The sequence below is a fragment of the Bicyclus anynana genome, chromosome 26 (genome assembly GCF_947172395.1).
Source record: "Bicyclus anynana chromosome 26, ilBicAnyn1.1, whole genome shotgun sequence".
NCBI classification, from domain to species: domain Eukaryota; kingdom Metazoa; phylum Arthropoda; class Insecta; order Lepidoptera; family Nymphalidae; genus Bicyclus; species Bicyclus anynana.
In genome coordinates this window covers 6,603,564-6,627,089 of record NC_069108.1, presented here as the reverse complement: position 1 = coordinate 6,627,089, position 23,526 = coordinate 6,603,564, and the positions used below count along the sequence as shown (strand labels likewise).

General features: G+C 34.1%; 1 protein-coding gene across 1 annotated transcript; it reads right to left on the bottom strand.

Annotated features, from left to right (window-relative positions):
- Nucleotides 1-16,225: 16,225 nt before the first annotated feature.
- Nucleotides 16,226-18,686, bottom strand: LOC128199547 (uncharacterized). Its single transcript, XM_052889555.1, has 2 exons — nucleotides 18,192-18,686; nucleotides 16,226-17,350 (listed from the first exon to the last, which is right to left on the bottom strand). The coding sequence occupies exons 1-2, from the start codon at nucleotides 18,479-18,481 to the stop codon at nucleotides 16,702-16,704; spliced, it is 939 nt and encodes a 312-aa protein (XP_052745515.1). The 5' UTR covers nucleotides 18,482-18,686; the 3' UTR covers nucleotides 16,226-16,701.
- Nucleotides 18,687-23,526: the final 4,840 nt, after the last annotated feature.

Below are 23,526 nucleotides of genomic sequence, written 5' to 3'. Positions count from 1 at the left end.
GCAGCGCCGGCAGAATTTAAAACACCTCTCAAAAAGTGGGTCAAGCGTAGCTCGGACACGCAAATAACACCGTTTTCCCCCCAAAGGGAAGAAAACGGATATTTGGGTTCCAGCGTAGCTTGACCCACTCTTATTTTAAAAAAGCCTTGCCGGCTTGGAGAGAGTACCAGGGTGTACAATCTTAGAACAAATCTAGTGGCACATGAGTTTAGTATTGAAAGACATTGACAGATGGCGCTGCTACGGACACATGCGTTAAATGTCAACTTGACGTTGACGCTTGTCTTGTCAATTTGAATAAATTTAAATTTTTAGAAAAATAACCGCTCCGCTTTCTGCTGGTCGTGTCGTTTTTCTGCTGTTTTCAGTTTCTGTGATTGTGCTATATAATTCAAGTGATTTTAAAGCTACGTTTGTTGAGTTGAGCATCCTCCTCCGGACTAGCGAATTCACGGTTGTATTGGTACAAACAAATTGAGACAGAGACTCCATTATTTTGAGATAGGACTCCAGTTGTGTTTTAACCCAGTCCTTAGTGTTTACTAGTTATTAAACAAGAGATGTCCTACAAGAGCAACATAAAGGCTACTTTATATCCCGAAAAATACATGGTTCCCGCGGGATTAGGACAATGCAGAATTTGACGCGTTAGAAGTCGCAGGCGTTTACAAGTACTACATATGATACAAAAAACCTATAAAAAATGTTTAACTGTCATTTCCGGGGCTTTTGAGTAACAAATACGCACTGTTTCAAGGATCACTGGATTCAGTATCTGACCCTTAATCCAACAGTCAAGTAAAACTTCTTAAGGTGTTGGTTGTAACTTTTCGCTGTAAGGCTATCGTATGAACAACTATCAGTTTAGAGTGACATACCCAAACAGTTAAACTACGAAGACTACTGTCCCCAGGCTGTATCTAATAAAGCGTGATAGTTAAACAGTTTTCGTTACCGCAATTACAACAAATACTAGAAACAGAATAAAATTCATATCTAACGGCTCTCCTATACAACGAACGTGATTTTATTTCCGTTTTGTAGGTAATTAATTATACGAAACCATTCTTGCACGAGTCCAATTCACATTTAGCCCGTTTAATAAAGAATTTTTTAAACATATTATTTTTTTAAACAGATTTTTTTTTTGGAAGCATTAGTAGTAAAAACAAATTTAAAGTAATATGTAGAAATAAATAACAAAATATTTAATGTTTCAGACAAGAAAATTCTTCCAGAAGAATGCAAAGAAACTGCAGATGCACTTCTCTTCTTCGACAACCTCTTTGATTCAGTGAATGGGAGTTTCATTAAAAAGAATAGGTTTGAAGGGAAAAAGATTTTAAAATCCATGAAATACATTAATAATAGAACTGGGAAAAAAGAGGTGGTACCTACAATAAATAGTTGGTTGTGGACACTAGATGGCATTGAAGTTTTATTAAAAATGTTAGAATCAGATCACAATATTACCTCAGTGTGGATGCGTCATTTTAATCAAGACCCCATTGAAAACTTTTTTGGTGCCATTCGGGCTCACGGATGCCGCAATACAAACCCAACACCTGAACGATTTGAATCTGCATTTTCAACTTTACATATAAACAGTTTAACAAGTGTCCACACTCCAGGAGGAAATTGCGAGAAAGACTTCGGAGAAGCACTCATAACTCTTTTTGATGAAGAGGGAGACTGCAAAGTCGATGACGATACAAACTATATCTTAGACGATATTTTGGGCATTAACCAGGAGCCTATAGATGCAAAAAAAAATAATCCGAAAATATTGGCTCCACTTCAATATATCAGTGGCTATTTTATAAAAAAGACTAAACCAATTTTTAAATCTTGTGAAACATGCAAAAAAACATTAGTTGCATCTGAAGAATGTGAATATATTAGATATAGGGAATATGCAAATCGTCATTGGCTTTGTAGTCCAAGTGACCAAATAATAACTATAGTATCGAATATACAAGATATAGCAATGGCTGTATTAAAAACAAACTTGGAAATGAAAAATATAAAACAGTATTTAATAACAGTTACCTACATACTGGTAGACTTGAAAGATATATCATGCTCTGTCCATAAGGACAAAGTTATCAAATATTTAGTCAATGCAGTTTGTCGTTTTTTTATTTATAATTATTGTAAAATAATTAATAAAATTATGTGTGGCAAAAAAGATGTAGAAGACACAACTGACAAATACCAAATGATGGCCAAAAATAATTATCAAAAATCTTTGAAAGTAAGAAAAAAATAGTGCTGCCCAGATAGCCTAGCACATATTATGATATTAACTCTGAAAGACATTCTGATTTCAGTATTACATTACCTAAACTGACATTATATTGTAATTTGTATTTTAATTTAAAATTGTCGATATTCTATTGTCATACATATGCAATTTGTATTTTAATTTAAAATTGTCGATATTCTATTGTCATACATATGCAATTTGTATTTTAATTTAAAATTGTCGATATTCTATTGTCATACATATGCAATTTGTATTTTAATTTAAAATTGTCGATATTCTATTGTCATACATATGCAATTTGTATTTTAATTTAAAATTGTCGATATTCTATTGTCATACATATGCAATTTGTATTTTAATTTAAAATTGTCGATATTCTATTGTCATACATATGCAATTTGTATTTTAATTTAAAATTGTCGATATTCTATTGTCATACATATGCAATTTGTATTTTAATTTAAGCAACATGTGTGTTTTACCCAGCTGAGAATTTGGTTCTAACTCATATCATTAATCTAAGTTTTAATTGTTGTAAATTACATCTTAGTTAAGGAGAGAGACCACTTTACCTGCCACATTCACCACCCACCACCCGCCATTACAAAATCCACCAAGGTTTTTGTAATGGCGACTATGGCTAATCTTCAAACTTTGATTTATTCTTTACAAACTGCAGATGAATGCACTGTGTGGGCTTATAACGAAACAGCTAGTACATGGCAAAATAATATGTATTTGTATTATATTAATACTTACAATGGGGATGATGACTAGGTTTCAATATATTGATTTTTATGATACAGGGATCCGCGGCAGCGCCGCAAATCTGACCCTTTAAATCCCTGTAACTCCGAAAGTAATGATCGCAGATATCCTGCTACTTTTACAAAATTGCTTTACTATTAGCATACTCTTAATTTATATACAATTAAAAAAAACTGTCATCATCTCTATTAAGAGTATCGTTTGAAAAGCAAAGTTAATTCAGGGTCTGGGTTTACTGAACATCATTTATTTTTTTTGTGAAAGTTTTAGGAGATATTATCATAATTTTGAAATTATTCCGAAACAAAATAATGAGATCCATGCGGGCGTCTGTCGGCTAGAATTATACCAACTTGGTGGGACACACAGTAACTTCATCTGTAAGCACTCGCTTGCTATATTCTGAATTCACTAGGTATTGCTATTGTCGTAGACTCCCACTTTGCTTATATCAGAAAATCAATTGAACATGGTTTGGTAATATTTTGCGCTTTCCTAAAAACAGTTTGATGTCATTTTTACTTGACTGCCAAGTAAAGATATATTTGTCACGCATATCTTGTGTATTAAAATACCTTGTGTTCTCCAAAAGGCTTGATGGATTTTGAAAGTTAGACATTTAGTTATGTCCACACATTTTCTGAATTTATTTACTGTTTTATTATACTTATTTTATCTCAAATATTTCATGTGATTAGTGACTAATTTGAATAAATTTAATGTTAAAATAAAGATTACATCTAATAAAGTTCTATTATTTTAAAATATGTATTCAGATTATGAATTTAAAATAATCCTGAATGCATATTATTCGTATTTCCCGCAATATCAAAGTATATGGCTATCTAAGTAGGTATACGTATACCTATTAATATGCGCTTTAGTTCCATATAAATCCGTCCGTTAGGCAAATGGCGCTACTGAAAAGTTGCAGCTCTAGCTCGAAAGATAGCTCTCTATGCCCATATATAAAAAGTACTCTGTGGAGAGTACTGAAGAGCGACACTATCGCCCGGCGCAGCATACAACACCGCGCGCTTAGGCGGGGCGCTCGGAGTAGGGAGAGAGGGGATGTATGGGGAGGGATACAGTGTTGTCACGTTGAAATCCAAGGGGTAATCTCAAAAAGTGGGTCAAGCTACGCTGGAACCCAAATATCCGTTTTCTTCCCTTTGGGGGGAAAACGGTGTTAATTTGGGAAATGCATAACACCAAACTAACCTCAAATCAAAACAATACTTTTCGAATGAACTTTCTGTGACTAACATCGTTCATTCAACCTGTATCGGCTCGGCTATGTTCAATTTAAACATGGCCGACACGACATGTCAAACATTTTGCGCGCGCTTTATTTGAAATTTAACATTCGCATTCGCATTCGCGAATATTGAAGATGAATATTCGCATTCGCATTCGCGAATGTGAAAAATCCAACATTCGTTACATCACTAATACTCTTCTACTTTGCCGCTGAAAACTGGTAACTGAATTTTTGGAAGAATTATATTACTTTTAGAATTTATTTGTGTTTGTTGAACTAGCCTTTGACAGCTCCGAAGACTGATACACCTCTGCATACTTAGTCTTCATCATCATCATCATCATCATATCAGCCGATGGACATCCACTGCAGGATATAGGCCTTTTGTAGGGACTTCCAAACATCACGATACTGATTACTGAGCCACCTGCATCCAGCGAATCCCTGCGACTCGCTTGATGTCGTCAGTCCACCTGGTGGGGGGTCGACCAACACTGCGCTTAGGGTAGGGAGGGGGAATGACGTTCACTTAAGAAAAACATTGCATTTTTTTTAAACTATTTATTATAAATCAAAAACATAAAATGCAACATGTTCTTTAATTATCAAGTAATCAATAGTTTAAAAACGAAATCTTACATCTTTGACCTATTACAAGAAAAAAAATATTTAAAAAAAAACAGGTTTGAGCGGCATTGCCTGACTATGGGTAATCCTGCACAGAGTACGGGGTAATGACATTCAAACGTATTTTTTTTTTAAATGTAACATTTAAGACACATTTTAATTAATTAAACATTAATGAGAACAACCGTATACATTTTAAAAGTTAAGCCTACAATTAGAAATTAGCATCAGTTAACCCTATTTGTACGTAATATTAGTCTTTTTCAATTTACTTTCAGCCTTCAATATGACAAATCAACCTAAATTATTGTAATATAACATATTAGAGGTAAAACGAATTAAATGGTAATATTTTATTTTTGGACAAATCGCAGATATATCCATCTGGTGAATCCCATCCTGAACATACAGAATGAGCCCACAGTCCGCAGACTCCAAATTCTTCACAAATAATACATTTGTTGCAATTTTCATCATCTACATTCATTTCGTCATCGCTGTCATCGTCGCAAAGGTGGTTTTCATCTTCACTCTCTGAAGAACTATCTTGCAAAATTTTTCTCTTATAAGTTTTTTGTTGCTTAGGTTTATTCTTCTTTTCTTTGGCTATTTTTTTTTGGTTTTGCATTTTTTGCAGTCTTGTTGAGTTTCGCTACTTTTTTCTTTTCTTAATCCTCTAAAATAATTTTCAAAGGAGTTGCAGTCAATATGGTAGCGTGTTGTTTTCGCTTTCTCAGAAGAAAGGCTTAGAAGATGGTTCCATAGTTGGTGTCTTGGCTATTGTAGCAAAAGATACCGGAGAGTTTTGTTCATCAACGTGCTCTTGGTTACAAGTAACCACCAAAACAGATTCAGAGCATTGATACCTATTTGATGGACCTGGTAAAGGAGACATATGTCCTGAAATTATCGCCGTACCTTCAGACTGCGCTAATATAATTCTTCCAAAAATTCAGTTACCAGTTTTCAGCGGCAAAGTAGAAGAGTATTAGTGATGTAACGAATGTTGGATTTTTCACATTCGCGAATGCGAATGCGAATGCGAATATTCATCTTCAATATTCGCGAATGCGAATGCGAATGTTAAATTTCAAATAAAGCGCGCGCAAAATGTTTGACATGTCGTGTCGGCCATGTTTAAATTGAACATAGCCGAGCCGATACAGGTTGAATGAACGATGTTAGTCACAGAAAGTTCATTCGAAAAGTATTGTTTTGATTTGAGGTTAGTTTGGTGTTATTGCATTTCCCAAATTTAACTGATATTCAAGTGACAAAGTGGTATAAAAACACGAGTAAAGCACGTGTTAGCGAAGTTTGGACTTATTTCACAATATATGATGCTGAAAATGTAAATTGCAAGTTGTGTGATAAAAAGTACTCGCGCAAAGGCAGGACCACTAGTGCTATGCGAAATCACCTAGAAACTAAACACAAAAATGAACATGACGAATTTTTAAGAAGAGAGCATGAAAAGCGAGGTGCTGCTAAAATAAATTCTTTGGCGTCCTCTTCGCGACAATGTACCAAAACCGACCTTAAGCAAATATCTTTAGGTGATTGCATCGAAAAAAATAAAAAATGGGATAACAACAAAACCAAGTCTTTGGAGCTAGATAATTAAATTGGCGAAATGATTGCACTGGAGGACTTATCATTTAGTTTTGTGGAATGCCTTGGATTTGTGAGATTGATTAACCAAGTGTGCCCCTCGTATAATTTAAAATCTCGGCAATATTTTACTTCATTTATTTGCGAAAAATTATATGGCAAGGTAAAAGATAAAATTCTGAAATTAATCAAATCATTTGAAAAACTAGCGTTTACAACTGATATCTGGTCTGATTCTTGCTCTGGAGTATCGCTGATAAGTTTCACTTGTCACGGAATTACCAAAAGTTTTGAAAGAAAAATTATTGTTTTGAAATCTAAGGTATTTAATGATGGGCGACATACAGGAGAAAATATAGCCGTAAAGCTAGAAACTATGTTGTCATCATGGGGAATTCCCAAAGAAAAGGTATTATGTATTGTTAGGGACGGTGGCACTAAAATGAAAAAAGGTATTTCTTTATTAAATATTAAAAACATTGATTGTTTATCGCACCAAATTCAACTTGTTGTTAAGGAAGGGCTTAAGTCACAAGAATCTATCATTGCAGTCATTAACAAATGTAAAAAGATAGCAACACATTTTCACCACTCTAATGTAGCTCAAGATGAACTTGCTAATCTACAAGAAAAACTTAATCAACCAAAGCTCAAGATAATCCAAGAGTGTGTTACGAGATGGAATAGCAACTTTTACATGTTAGAACGAATTTTAAAAAACAAAGATTCACTGTGCCTTTATGCTTCCACTAACAACAAAATTTCACAACTAAGTTCAGATGAATGGATAGTTGTGGAAAAATTAATTACATTGCTTAAACCTTTTGAAGAAATAACACGAGAACTAAGTGCAGCCAATGTTTCCATATCGTCTGTGATTCCGTTATTGGCCACCCTGGAAAAGGTGAATATGAGGCATCTGAAGAATGCATTAGAAAAACTATACTCGTTTTAAAACAAGAAATGAATCACAGATTTTCTCACTTGGAAAACGACAAATTATTTGCAAAAGCAACTTTTATTGATCCTAGGTACAAATCGAAATTTTTCAAAAATCCTTCAACCAAAGATCAGGTCGTGAAAAATATTTTGGATTTAATTGGAAATGAGGACTTCAGCTTTCCTTCATGTTCAAATTCAAAGCGTCCTAAAACGACTAATCAGGTTAAGGAAAACTTTGGCTCCAGTGCCAGTCTTTCAGAAAAATCTGTATCACTAAAAGAAACTATGAAAATGATGATGGACTCAAGTGAAAGCGAGGAAGAATTAGAAAATGAAATTCCAAATCCTGTAGAAGTTTTAATTAAAAAAAATATTAATGATTATGTATTGGATAAACGTATTGAAAATGAAGAAGACCCACTTCTTTGGTGGAAAGTTAATAGCAATAAATATGGTATTCTTTCTCCTGTAGCCAGAGAATATTTGGTAACTCCACCCACAAGTGTCCCCAGTGAAAGAGTTTTCAGTGGAGCTGGACTTCTCTACACACCTCACCGAAACAGGCTGCACGGAGAAAGAGCTTCAAAACTTTTATTTTTAAAATTTAACATTCCTTTACTTCAATTTAATTACTAAGATTTTAAAGTTACAGCGAGTTTAATTATTTTAATAGTCAACTGTGTCAACTTGTTATTAGCAAAACTATAATTGTGTAGTTTATATTTGATTATTTTTAATTCATAGAAAAAGAAAATTAGTGAAAAAATGTGCAATTGAAACCAAATGTTAACATTATGAACTTTACTTTTGTTTTAAATAGAAATAAATATTTTTTGTTTTTGTAAAAAGCATATTTACAAATAGTCAAGTATTCATTATTTGATTTTTTAAGTTTATATTTCATTATCATATTTAATTCTTAGAAAATATATAGTGGGATGTAAAAATATATAATTAAAGCCAAAAAGGTTATAAATTAATATTATACTTAGATTTGATTGGATCTCTGAAGTTCTGTTTTCACAAAAGATACTTGAATTTAGAATTAGATTTTTTTTAAAATATATGTAAGGCATGGACATTCATTATTTTTTCTGTGGTGGAGTTAAGTTGTGATTTTGTTAATATTTTAATTAGACTAACAAGAACAAAAGAGAAAGTGTTTCTAATTTAGTTGCTTACCAAGACTGTTCCATAATATTTTTTTTTAATTCAAGTATGGTTAAATAAAAATATATAAATCTTATCAGTTGTGTTATCATTTCATATGCAACCATATAATAATTTCCTTTTTGTTTGTTAAATACATTCGCTAAATATTCGTATCGTTTTTTGCGAATAGGAATGCGAATGCGAATACTCAGAATACAGAAAACCACCAGAAGCCACGTTTAGATGTCATTCTATAGTGCGCAGTGTGTCCAAAAATTGTACACAACAGCCTGCACTCGTCGCAATTCTCACCCGCGTAATGTTGCTAGTACATGAGGCTGTTAAATTTTTCCCTATTTTGTGGTAAAAATTTATAATGTTAAAAGGAAAACAATAAGTGTACAGTTCATCACATTAAATGTTAACTTGTATGGTAAATAATAAAAACAGTGGGACCGGTTTTCTAGTGATTGGTAAGAGTCAGCAAGAAAATGAACTCTAAAAAATTTAAGACAAGGACAAATAAATAATAGATATAATAAGACGGTAATTATAAAACTTATCAACTAACAAACTAAAGAAATACATATTTACAATAATAATTTTATATATTCCATATAATTATATTATATTATTATTATAAATATGTATTTCAATCGCGTGCACAGTTATTATTATCTCGTCTTATTTCTCTAATTTTTATGTCTCTTAAAATTCAAGTATAAATAAGGCCATTTAATTGGTTTAATATCTTTTAAGAATGTGTTTTGAAGATAAAAATATTTTATTTAATCCTCTTGCTCAAACAAACAAGCAAACAAGTAGGTACACGAACAAACAAAAGACCAAACAAGCACACGAAAACAAACAAATGTGCAAACAAACACACAAACAGACAAGAACGAACGAACTTATTATAATATAGCACGCCATTGTTATTTGTAAAATTTTAAAGCTTTAAGATTATTTTACACTTTCTTTATCTGCGCTGATTACCACAATTTTATTTCAACTTAATTGCCGGAACCTATGCCTACCTATTTAGTTGATTAATATTTTACATAAATAATAAATCCTTGAATTGAAATTAAAAGTAGGGAAAATCAAAACAATTACATTGGCAACACTTACAAAATGAAGTCATCGGTTTCTATGACAACTAAATTCACGTATAAATTATTCATTATTTTAACATAAGAATATTTATTTGTGCTACTTACACGTGAAATGTGATCCTATTCAGTTTCTTTTTTTTACCAACGGCATTTTTACACGAAGGAATAGCACAAGACGGCTTAATTTAATTAAATTTGTCACCTGTATAGCACGTCAAACAACACGACAAACACAGAGTGAGTAATCGTAAAATGTGTAGTTTAAATGGCTTCACTTCTTTGCGCTATCACTCCTTCTGGTGGTTTTCTGTATTCTGAGTGCGAATATCGAAAAATATGCGAATATTGGCGAATGCGAATATTCGTTACATCACTAAAGAGTATAGTCACTTCATGGACTTATTTCAGGCTACGGTGGATAATAATGATGGATTATCGGATACTCAAAAGATATTTTACTTAAGTGGGGCTCTTAGTGGAGAGGCAAGGTGTTTACAATACCTGTCAATGGCACGGGAAAATTATAATATTTTATTGGAAATTTAAACGCTAAATTTTTTTTAATTCTGTACAAGTTAGCCCTTGATTACAATCTCACCTGATGGTCAGTGATGATGCAATCTAAGATGGAAGCGGGCTAACTTGTTAGGAAGAGGCCCTATCGGTTTCCACACGACATCGTACCGGAACGCTAAATAGCTTGGCGGTACGTCTTTGTCGGTAGGTGGTATCTAGCCACGACCGAAGCCTCCCTCCAGCCAGACAATTAACAAAACCTCAATCGGCCCAGCCGGGGATCGAACCCAGGACCTCCGTCTTGTAAATCCACCGCGCATACCACTGCGCCACGGAGGCCGTCAATAAATACGAAAAATAAATCGCACAATAATCTCAACTCCAAGTATAACGAAGAGGTTCAGGAGAACAAAGAACACAGAGGGACGATCTGCTGGCGCGTGTATAAAGGTACAGTCGAACCATGAGTCTACCTGCCCCTTGACGAAATTATTAATATAAATTTAGTGTTTTTATTTATTTATTATATTAGTTATTATTATTATTAAGTACTTATTATTTATTGTATTGCAATTTCCCATCTCACAGGATATTTAGATAATTTATGTTTAGGTTGCCTGGAAGAGATCACTATTAGTGATAAAATCGCCTTTTGCCTAAAAATTTATGTGTTCTTTTGTTATTTTCTTTTTTGTGCAATAAAGTTATTATAAATAAATAAAATCACTGAGTGCGATTGGGAGCAGTTCAAAAGCACATCGTTGAACAATGTTGAACAAAAATTCTAAAATAAAAATGAACGATTTGATTAACTTCCTAGAACGCCGAGCGGACATTGCAAGGTTCACACAACTCGCTAAATAACATTAAGTTTACAAAGGATACCAAAAATAACGTGAAGTTATCCACAAATTCACACAAATGCAATGTTTCCACCACTAAATCTCACGAACGTCACTCCGCGGCTACAAAATGCATTTTATGCAATCTCGATCACCGATTATACGCTTGCAATAAGTTTATTAATTCTAATTTAGAAACAAAACTTAAAGTCTACACTCTTACTAATCACACTATTGAGTTTTGTAGATTTGGCGGATGCAGATTTTGCAATAATAAACATAATTCGATTATATGCCCGCGAGCCTCTCAAAACGAATCTATAAACATAAGTAGTAGTTCTCATAGCATCACTAGCGATTTACGCGCGTATTTAGAATTCGCGCGATGCTTGTGGACGCGATGTATTGATTCCTAGTACTTCGACAATACGATTCGCGACGAATTCGCCCCTTCTGAAGAAGTAGGATTTTGCTTATTTTTTTTTGTGACTACCAAAACAGTAATCATGTACTCTGATCAATGTGGAGGACAAAACAGTAACAAAAAGCGGACTCTGATCCGTTTGTTTTATTAAATACGTTCAGTTAGTAATTATATGTTTTTATAAAAAAACCATTTGCTTTTCAGGATAACCTATCAATAAAAACAACGAAACATAAACGCACTGCCGATCCTGAAAAAAACAATACAGATTTAATTATTTTAAATCTTCGAAATACAGTAAAAGATTCAGACCTTCCAATTACAAAACTGTACGAAAACAATCTGGTCGAAATGACCAGTAAAGGGTTGGGTAATGCTGTGGGATCTTTCCCAGGATTTTCTAGCATAAAACATAGTCACTACAATGACAGGAATAATCAGGAAATGGTTCGAAAGTTACACGCTAAAGTTGTGACTGAAATTGAGATTGGCAAAAAAATCTGTGATTTAATATTAGGTGATTACTCGTATAGAAAACGTCGTATTATAATTTTTTCCTCTAAATCGTCGAAATACAGTAAAAGATTCAGACCTTCCAATTACAAAATTGTACGAAAACAATCTTTTCGAAATGACCATTAAAGGGTTGGGTAATGCTATGGTAATGGGATCTTTCCCAGGATTTTCTAGCATAAAACATAGTCACTACAATGACAGGAATAATAAGGAAAGGGTTCGAAAGTTACACGCTAAAGTTTGATTTAATATTAGGTCATTACTCGTATAGAAAACGTCGTATTATAATTTTTTTCCTCTAAATCTTCGAAATACAGTAAAAGATTCAGACCTTCCAATTACAAAACTGTACGAAAACAATCTGGTTGAAATGACTAGTAAAGGGATGGGTAATGCTGTGGGATCTTTCCCAGGGTTTTCTAGCATAAAACATAGTCACTGCAATGACAGGAGTAATCAGGAAAGAGTTCGAAAGTTACACGCTAAAGTTGTGACTGAAATTGAGATTGGCAAAAAATCAGTGATTTAATATTAGGTGATTACTCGTATAGAAAACGTCGTATTATAATCATCGAAATACAGTAAAAGATTCAGACCTTAAAATTACAAAACTGTATGAAAACAATATGGCTGAAATGACCAGTAAAGGGTTGGGTAATGCTGTGGGATCTTTCCCAGGATTTTCTAGCATAAAACATAGTCACTACAATGACAGGAATAATCAGGAAATGGTTCGAAAGTTACAGGCTAAAGTTGTGACTGAAATTGAGATAGCCAAAAAATTCAGTGGTTTAATATTAGGTGATTTCACGTATAGAAAACGTCGTATTATAATCATCGAAATACAGTAAAAGATTCAGATCTTCCAATTACAAAACTGTATGAAAACAATATGGCTGAAATGACTAGTAAAGGGATGGGTAATGCTGTGGGATCTTTCCCAGGGTTTTCTAGCATATAAAATAGTCTGTACAATGACAAATAACAGAGCAATGGTTCGAAAGTTACACGCTTAAGTTGTGACTGAAATTGAGATTGCCAAAAAATTCATTGGTTTAATATTAGGTGATTTCTCGTATAGACCTATTAGTAGCTGGATTAACAACTGCTCTCTTAGCTAAAAGGACGTTGTTGATACCATGCGACACCGATCTGCACACATTCTAACACGTTTGGTTTCCTGATGGGAAAAGTTCCGTCACCAAATTGCCCAGACTGTGACAGGCAGAAGACATCTACCACGTGTTGTTGGAGTGTTAGAAACGAGGCAATGCGACGGGAAGTACTGCTAAGATTTCCTGCACTAAGAGAGGTGGGCGGCTGGAATAGTGTAATAGGTACAGTTTTATAGGAAAAGTTTTAAGCTAATTAATTAAATTATAAGATTAGCATTGTTACAAACATCTTACGGAGCGGCATAGTCCAAAATGGACTCAGCTCCTTAAAATAAAGATTTAAAAAAAAAACGTCGTATTATAATATTTTCCTCTCCTGAAACTAGAAATTTAATAGGCTCTCTAAAAGAATATTTCTGCGACCTTCCAAAGCCATTTTCTCAATTATACATATGTCATACATGGTGACATTGTTAGCTCCGTTGAAAGAACAAATGTTATGCTTATATATACTATGCACAAAAATTAAGGGAGCAGAAAAAAAATCCAAATTTTTGGGGGATTTTCAACAGGCTGTAACTTATACAAAAATGGTCGTACAGCAAAAAAATAAAAAGCAAATTGTAGCTCTAAGTGTATAGTTTTTGGATCTGAGTTTGAAAATTTTTTTTTGAAAATATTTTTCGAGTAATCATAAGAAAACCACCGAAGAAAAAATTTACGACATTTTTTTGGGTTCTCTTTGAAAAAATGATCTTTTTCCATTCAAACATCGATATCTCAGCGAGAAATGCTCGTATCGAGATTTAAAAACGAAATTAAATCTGAATAAACAAGCTATCCGGTTCATATGGAGGTTGAGCCGAAAAAAATTTTTTCACGTTCGTAGATTAAAAAAAAAACCCAAAAAAATGTCGAAAATTTTTTCTTTACAGCCTGTTGAAAATCCCCCAAAAATTTGGATTTTTTTTCTGCTCCCTTAATTTTTGTGCATAGTATATATTAATGTCCGACAAAAAAGAAAATACGTTCGAAATTATACAATCGCAGCTACCACAATTTCAAGAATGCCCTGTTGGTTTAAGAAATAATATTTTTTTTTAATTTGATGTATATTTATCACTTACCCGATGGACTTTGTACTTACCGAAATTCTCCTTGAAAAACTATTTATATTTTGCACTTGCGTACTTTACATTACTTTTGGTTTTTTTTATTTTTCTTTTTGTGAAAACAACTAAGATTTTTTATTTTAGGCTTTTAACAGTTATGAGTACATACACCTTCTAATGGAAATTCGGAGATTGGTGATGTAAACCTTTCGGATATGGACTCTGTAGTGTTTGTGTCTACTAAATAGATACCTATATAATTAGACGTAAAATAATTGACACTTTTAATCTCTGACTTTTTTACTCTTTACCTCTTTTTAATAGTACGAATTGACTGTAATAATCTCTTCCAATTGTACAAATTGACATATTTTTAATTTTTAACTATTGATCGTATTTGTTTTTTAACATTTTTATTATTTAATTCTTAATTTCTTTCATTCGTACCAATTGTATTTTTTTTTTGTTTTATTTGCAATCTTAATTGTACCATTTGTCATTTTTATAATTTTTATCTTTTAATCATATTATATAACTGACATTTTTAAATTTAATTATTCTTAATTTTAATTATAATTTTACTTAAAATGGTATTTGGACTTCTCGTGCCAAACTTATAATATATTGTACCTATTAATTAAATTACTTATTACTTTTGTGAGTCAGATTATAATTGTTTTCTCTATGTATAGTATATACTTGATATCTCAGAGTATGTTGTAACTATGAATTAATGGATATCTGTAACTAAGAAGTGTACATAATATCTAAAAATTGTGAAAATATTTTAATAGCTAAGCATTAACCTAATTTATCAATGTAATTAAATGTAAGCATGAATTTAATGTATTAGCGGTTGATTTTCCTTAATAAATAAAATAAAAATATAATTATCTCATATACACTGGTAGTGGGGGTAAGCACGCAGTCTGTGAGGGTCGTTGGTCCGAAACGGACGTGTGCTCCTTGCGATACGAGTGTAGGGATGAGCCAGTGATTTGCTTCTATTACATTAAGGGCGAGGGTCCTACAGACTCCATTCGAATCGTCGAGAAAGGCAAAATTAAAATCTCAATTACGTCATACATACTTTTCGAAAAACGTGCCCGACGAATAAAAACATTGCAACAAAAAATTAGACGTCTTACAAAAAATAACGAATCTTTAAATAGCATTCTTACAAACTTGAAGAGTAATCGTTATGCCAAAAATAATACTCATGACTTGCTATCAACAAACATTGTAGCCGCTGAAATTTTTAATTATGTATGTAAGAAATGCGTCTTGAGAAAAAAAGAGCCAAAATATACAGAAAAACCGCAACCGCAAAATGCCCTCAAAGGTGGGATGTACACGCATCACATTACAGCCGACCCATCGGCCGAAGCGTTTCTGGAGTCTCTACACGACCAGAACCTGCGGGGTTCGCAATGGAGGCCAGAGAGACTGAGGGTCCAAGCAAAAGTGTACAAGAGGCGCGGTCGTGACAGCACAACCAACAATTTTGGATTTTGGAGTGTACGCCCGCGCTCAGGGAGGCGCTACCTTAAGTGGTAGTTCAGACACGGCGGATTCCGCGCGGTTTCAAACAGCGCGGTTGAACCGCGCGGATCCTAATTACATTAGCGCCTTACAAATCGTTCATACCTGTCCGCACGGATTGACAATCCGCGCGGCTCCCGCCACTCAACCGCTAGAAAATGAATTCGCGCGGTCGCCGCTCGGTTTTATTTACTTGACGTACCTAGAGGGCGTTCAGTTGCTCCGCGGAAGCCGCGCGTATCGGACGGTGACAATGGATCGCTTCGACACCGAGCTATTCATCGATGAGGTGGAAAAAAGACCTGCTTTGTGGAACATCCAATGTGCAGAATATTCTAACAAAACGATTAAAAACGGAGCTTGGCAGGAGCTGGTGGAGATTTTTGGAGAAAATGGGGATTCTTTGGAAAAGAAGGTTTTTTTGGTCAGTAGACATTTAATTATACATTTTACCAGGGTAGTTTACATGTTTTGTAATAGACAGCCCACCCCAAATAACTGAAATGTGTATAACGTTGTTTGGCGGTACGTAACGAGCGCGGGAAAACTATCACGTTACCACAGTAACGTATAGCTATTAACTGTAATATGTACAACCCACCAACGCGACGCGCCATCTTGAGTTTAGTTATTTGGCGCGAACTGTAACAATTTTAATTTCATATTTTCGTGTCTTGCCATTCTACACGACCCTCATTCACAAAGTAATTAGCATATTTGTCTCTAATGTTTAATGATGATGGTGTACCCCTTCCTGCATGTAATGTAATAAGATTACTCATTGGCGCAGTATGTAAAGTATCTTCATACTGTATACCATCTCTAGTTCTAACAAAATTGTGTAGCACGCAACAGGCCTTTATTATGTCTTCGGCAAAGTCTATATTCACGTTTATAGGCCTATGAAAAATGCGCCACTTGTTTGCCAGAATTCCAAAAGTGCATTCAATAAAACGTCGAGCTCTTGATAACCTGTAATTAAATATTTTTTTTCGTATGATAGCCCTTTACCTGCATAGGGTCGCATTACATTTTCGGATAAACCAAACGCTTCATCGCCAACTATGACGTATGGCAATGGTTTAGGATCTGTTTCAGATATTGGTTTAGGTTTTGGTATGTGTAATGACTTTTCTATTAACCTTTTATAAAATGCTGAATTTTTAAAAATTGCAGAATCACTACTTTTTCCGTAAGATCCGATATCTATGAAAGTAAAACAATAGTTACTATCACAAAGTGCCAACAGTACTATGGAAAAAAAAGTTTTGTAATTATAATACAAAGAACCCGAATCTTTGGGTTTTGTAATCCTTATATGCTTGCCATCTATGGCGCCTATGCAATTGGGAAAATTTGCATATTTTTCAAAATCTTTAGCTATTTTCTTCCATATATCTTCGCTGGGTTCAGGCATGACGTTTTTTGTGACTTTTTCCCACAGAGCTTCACATACTTCACGGACAATTCCTGTGATTGTAGATTTGCCAAGACGAAAGTTGTAATGTAGTTCTCCAAAGGAACAACCAGTACCCAGATATCTGAAAAATAAAATATTAATCTGTATCGTTTTGAAAGTCTGCCGGGTCCGCTAGTTAAAGCATAATGAGTGTCTTGAATTACCTAACCGCTACTGTATTTATATTTGTTAAAGATAGTGATTTCTGTTCCAGGTGTATCATTACAAAAAAAATGGAAGAACATCCGTGATGCTTATAATAAGGAATTCAAGAAAGGCAAATCAATTCCTTCTGGTTCTGGTGCATGTAAAGGTTCAAAATACATGTATTTCGACCGGCTTTCTTTTCTTCAGAAGACGATAGAAAACAAAGAAACTATCACAAACATAGATGAAGCCAAAAATGAAGAAATTCGGAACATTGACCAAAAGCTAGATAATTTTGTAAATGCACGTGAAATACAACCGGTACCCAATAAAAGGAAGAAAACTAAAATTACTTCAGAAGAGCGATTGGCTGACATATTAGAAAATAGTATTGAATCAAGAGATAAAATACAAAGACATATACAAGAAAGTATGTCAAAGCAAGATGATGATGATAAACTTTTTTGCATGTCATTGTATAAAGAGTTAAAGAAAGCTCCAGAAAATAAACGATTGGCTACTAAAATTGAATTGCTCCAGGTAATACAGAAAGGGCAGAAATTACCATCGCCTATTCATATCACGAGCCAGCAAAACACGCCTAATGCAGTATTTTGGCAAAACCAACAATATTCAAACCCACAAGGATATTTCACTGGATATTCTATAATAGTACCAGGAGAGTCTCCATCGCCTTTATCATGCAATAGCACTGACGATTCACAGTCTTCTATAGTACAAAATATATATTCTGAGGTATAAAATAAATATCTTACCTTAATGTGATCACGAGTTTTTCTTCTGGGGACACGCTTGACCTCATATGGGTATCATTAGATTCAATTTGTTTACTCATCATTTCTAATAATTCATCAAATGAATTTATCGACATTCTCAAATAATTGAAGAATTTTGGTTCAAAACTTCTTAATTTTGGATATAAAGTCTGAAACTGACCATGAGTAAACCGATCGCGTAATATTGGATGCACCCAATACTGCCGTTTCTTCTTTCTTTCTTTTTTACGGAGCAACAAGTACACACATATTGCTTCTTCGACTTCCATGATTGGACTGTCACCCTATGCGAATAACGGCATTCCGCATGTACATCCGCGCCTGTCTGAACACTTGCGTTTAGAACCGCGCGATTTGCATCCGCGCGGAATCCGCCATGTCTGAACTACCACTAAAAGGAGCGCCTGTTTATTGGTTGGCAGGCGGTCGACGTAATGGACTATTTGCAAGTTACGTGCTGCTTCAATTGCCAAATGTACGGGCATCCTGAGAAGTACTGCAGAGCGAAGGAAGACACCTGCAGAAAATGTGGAAGTCTCTACAAAAGGCCTATGTCCTGCTATGGACGTTCATCGGCTAATAAGATGATGATGGATGATGATGACTAATTTACTGTCCGTGGCAAGCCGCTATGAAGACGAAAAAATATCGCTGTCAAAATAAAATATCATTATCGAGATCGATTTCCCGCCTATTCATTGTTACTTCATCTGTCATTATAGAGCAAACGATTATTATTGATAGTTTTATCAGATTAATAAAAATTTACAAGTTAAGGAACTCCTTCTTTTTGAAGTCGATTAAATATGGCAACTTCTTATTTTGCTTGGAGGAGGTTTGCGGCTGCGAGGTCCATCGAAAACCGCAATTATACTTCGAAGTTAGATGCACGAGCTCGTGCATCCTCGAACCCTATAGTGGACCTGTCCGAAAGACAATTTAAAAATCGATACAGAGTTACAAAAATATAGTACCTTTATTTGTGTAAAGAATTACGAGAAGTAACCAATTTAAGATCATCACAACGGGTATCCTTGGAGCATTAAGTATGAATGAAATGTGTAAATACTTACACATGATATCTTTCATTGTTTTACTACTTTACTAAGATATATCTAATAGGATGATGAAAGGTTTTTTAATTGTATATGAATTAAGAGTATGGTAATAGTAAATCAATTTTGTAAAAGTATCAGGGTATCTGCGATCATTACTTTCGGAGCTACAGGGATTTAAGGGGTCAGATTAGCGGCGCTGCCGCGGATCCCTGAAAACCGCCCCATACAACATGGCACGAATTAATTACGTCGTAGGTACATAATGATCGTTAGTTTTGTATGGGCGTTCAAACAAAATTACTAATATCTTTGTTATTTGTGCGTTTATGTTTATAGTTCATGAATTAAAAAATGTCACATTTAATGTAAGGAAGCTTAAACTGTATGAATTTTCATCTAATTACGATAAAAGATTTTGTCTAATCTTATTTATTTTGCAAATATCCATTCAACCTTTGCTTTTTATGTAAAAATTAGTTAACATAGTTTAATATTTACCCGAATGTATCATAAAAATCAATATATTCAAACCTAGTCATCATCCCCATTGTATTGTTATACCTTTTAAGGTTTTCATTGCTGCATTGCGTTTCATTTCGCCTTTAGGTCATACCAATGGCCAGTCGGTGTAGCAAAATATTTATCGCAAAAAAATACTAGTCTCTTCGCCTTGGCTTCGGCGGCAATGGCGTTTAATCTTTGTGATTGTATTATTACTTTCGATAAAGATAATCCGCGTAATATCTCGCGAAGTGCTTGGTATGGACTCGCCTTTGCGTAATCTTTTATTAACTTGGACTTCTTCTACGGAGGTAGGTACTTTACTTCAACTATCAACATAGTCTAACAAACCTAATTTAAAAGTCACTTTCTTCGTCTGTATGCTACGATCTTTCAAACTGTCCAATAGATTTTAATGCGGTTTTCATCAATTTTCATCAATATTCAGATAGCTATTTTTAGTGAGATGTTTTGGTACTCAATACGTAAACCCCGCTTCTATAATAAAAAAAATCATTTATTATTAATCTAGCAGGAAAACCAATTAAACGGCAAACGTTTCATCGTGACACAAACTTTTTTTCCTGGGGCAAATGATGTATGGGAATTGGGACATCTCCTTTAGGTTTTACAGAAAATATGTTGTGCCTGGAGTGGTTGGATGTGTTGACGGGAGTCACATAAAAATAGTTGTTCCTCGTAAAGAAGAGGCACATTTATATTGCCGCAAGCATTACCATTCTTTGAATGTTCAAAGGGTATTTTTACAAACATGAAAAGTCTGAAGTCAACGATACTCATGACTTGCTTTCAACAAATATTGTAGCAGCTGACATTTTTAATAATGTATATAATGTATCTAAAAAATTAAAGGCCAAAATTAAAAAAAAAATGCCTAACATTAAATTTCCTTTCCCTAAATGCATACAAACACTCGCACGTATGGACAACATTTAGTACGTGACTACTACAACCTTAGTGTAGGTTACATACAACCACATTGGCTAGGTGGTATTCAAATGTAAGTGGAGAGCCTGGATTTTCTGATGAATCATTTTTGACTTTAAGGGAGAACTATTTTTGGCTACTTCCTCCTCCTCCTCCCTCCTCCTAAACTGTTTGACCCACCACACCTCTTAAAAGGTATAAGAAACAAATTTTTACTTGAGAATTTAAGATTTATTGAAAATGGTGTAGTTAACTTTAACTACATTACCTACTTAGGTAAATGGGAACACTTACTGATGTTCATGAAAAGGATGAACTGAGACTTGTGAATAAATTAACGGATTCACATATTATAAAAGAAAAGATCCCAAAAATTAAAGAACAAAGATTATCGAATGCTATTAAATTTTGTAAGTACTTTTTGATTTGTTAATTAAGTTGTCCTGACAACTAGGTATATTGTGAATCATAACCTTTGTTCGACATTGGTTTTCTATTTTTCGAGTCTGTTAAAATCAGAAGTGGGATAAAAACGCACTAGCTACATAATGTGATAAAGAACGCATTACCCACATAGGTAAAGTGAACAGTTTTCTTTCTACCCCTATCTATCCCAGGGTCAGCAAAGTGACCCAACCTTACCGCGATGGATTATTACATGACATATGAAGAGCCTGACTTATGATGCCTGTGTCAAACATCAGAATTGGGACAACTCCTTTAGGTTTTACAGAAAATATGTTGTGCCTGGAGTGGTTGGATGTGTTGACGGGAGTCACATAAAAATAGTTGTTCCTCGTAAAGAAGAGGGACATTTATATTATTGCCGCAAGCATTACCATTCTTTGAATGTTCAAATGGTATTTTTACAAACATGAAAAGTCTGAAGTCATCGATGATAGTCATGACTTGCTTTCAACAAATATTGTAGCAGCTGACATTTTTAATAATGTATATAAGAAATGCGTCTAAAGAAATAAAGGCCAAAATTAAAAAAAAAAATGCCTAACATTAAATTTCCTTTCCCCAAATGCAAACAAACACTCGCACGTAAGGACAACATTTAGTACGTGACTACTACAACCTTAGTGTAGGTTACATACAACCACATTGGCTAGGTGGTATTCAAATATAAGTGAAGAGCCTGGATTTTCTGATGAATCATTTTTGACTTTAAGGGAGAACTATTTTTGGCTACTTCCTCCTCCTCCCTCCTCCTCCAAAAAAAACCTCTGTTTGACCCACCACACCTCTTAAAAGGTATAAGAAACAAATTTTTACTTGAGAATTTAAGATTTATTGAAAATGGTATAGTTAAAGTAGGTAAATGGGAACACTTACTGATGTTCATGAAAAAAGATCATGAAAAGGATGAACTGAGACTTGTGAATAAATTAACTGATTCACATATTATAAAAGAAAAGATCCCAAAAATTAAAGAAGACAGGTATATTCAATCAAAGATTATCGAATGCTACTAAATTTTGTAAGTACTTTTTGATTTGTTAATTAAGTTGTCCTGACAACTAGGTATATTGTGAATCATAACCTTTGTTCGACATTGGTTTTCTATTTTTCGAGTCTGTTAAAATCAGAAGTGGGATAAAAACGCACTACCTACATAATGTGATAAATAACGCATTACCCACATAGGTAAAGTGAACAGTTTTCTTTCTACCCCTATCTATCCCAGGGTCAGCAAAGTGACCAAACCTTACCGCGATGGATTATTACATGACATATGAAGAGCCTGACTTATGATGCCTGTGTCAAACATCAGAATTGGGACAACTCCTTTAGGTTTTACAGAAAATATGGTGTGCCTGGAGTGGTTGGATGTGTTGACGGGAGTTATATAAAAATAGTTGTTCCTCGTAAGTTGTAATAATGTATATAAGAAAAGCGTCTAAAGAACAAAAAGGCCAAAATATACAGCAAAAATTAAAAATTTCTGCCTAACATTAAATTTCCTTTCCCTAAATGCATACAAACACTCGCACGTATGGACAACATTCAGTACGTGCCTACTACAACCTAAGACATTGGCTAGGTGGTATTCAAATATAAGTGCCTAGAATTTCTGATGAATCATTTTTGACTTTAAGCGAGAACTATTTTTGTCTACTTCCCCCAAATATAAATTAATTTGTTCGGTTATCGCTGATGAAATGTCTATCAGGCAACAAAGTTTATGGGACGGAAAAAACATTGCGGGTATGCTGACATGGGGACAGGTGTTGCCGAAAATTATACATCGACGAGCGTCTTAGTACCATGTGTACATATTAATGAACTTAAATTATAAAGAGAGTAGATTTTCAGTTTTGTATGTAAAAATTTAAATGGTTAACAATATTAAGAAGAAATTAAAGTGTTTTAGTATTTATTTATTTCATTTGACGAGAGTGGTATAACCTCATTAATGGTATTTAGTACAATTTCATAGTCATCATTAACAACTACAGGGCAAGGCCTCTCCTTATAGGAGGGATATGGAGCTTAGACCCACTACGCTGCTTCTGTGTGCCTACGGTAAAAGGTACTAGCTTAACGGTAAAAGCGGTTGGACTCATCACCGAGGGTGGCGGTTCGAGCCCCGCCCCGTTATTCTATTGTCGTACCCACTCCTACACAGTCTTTTCCAACTAGTTGGAGGAGAATGGGTTTTTTAATATTGGTAAATATTAAAAAAGGAGATATGGCGAATATTCTTTAAAAAATCCTCTCTTTGACCCACCTCACCTCTTAAAAGGTATAAGAAACAACTTTTACTTAGGAATTTAAGATTTATTGAAAATGGTGTAAGG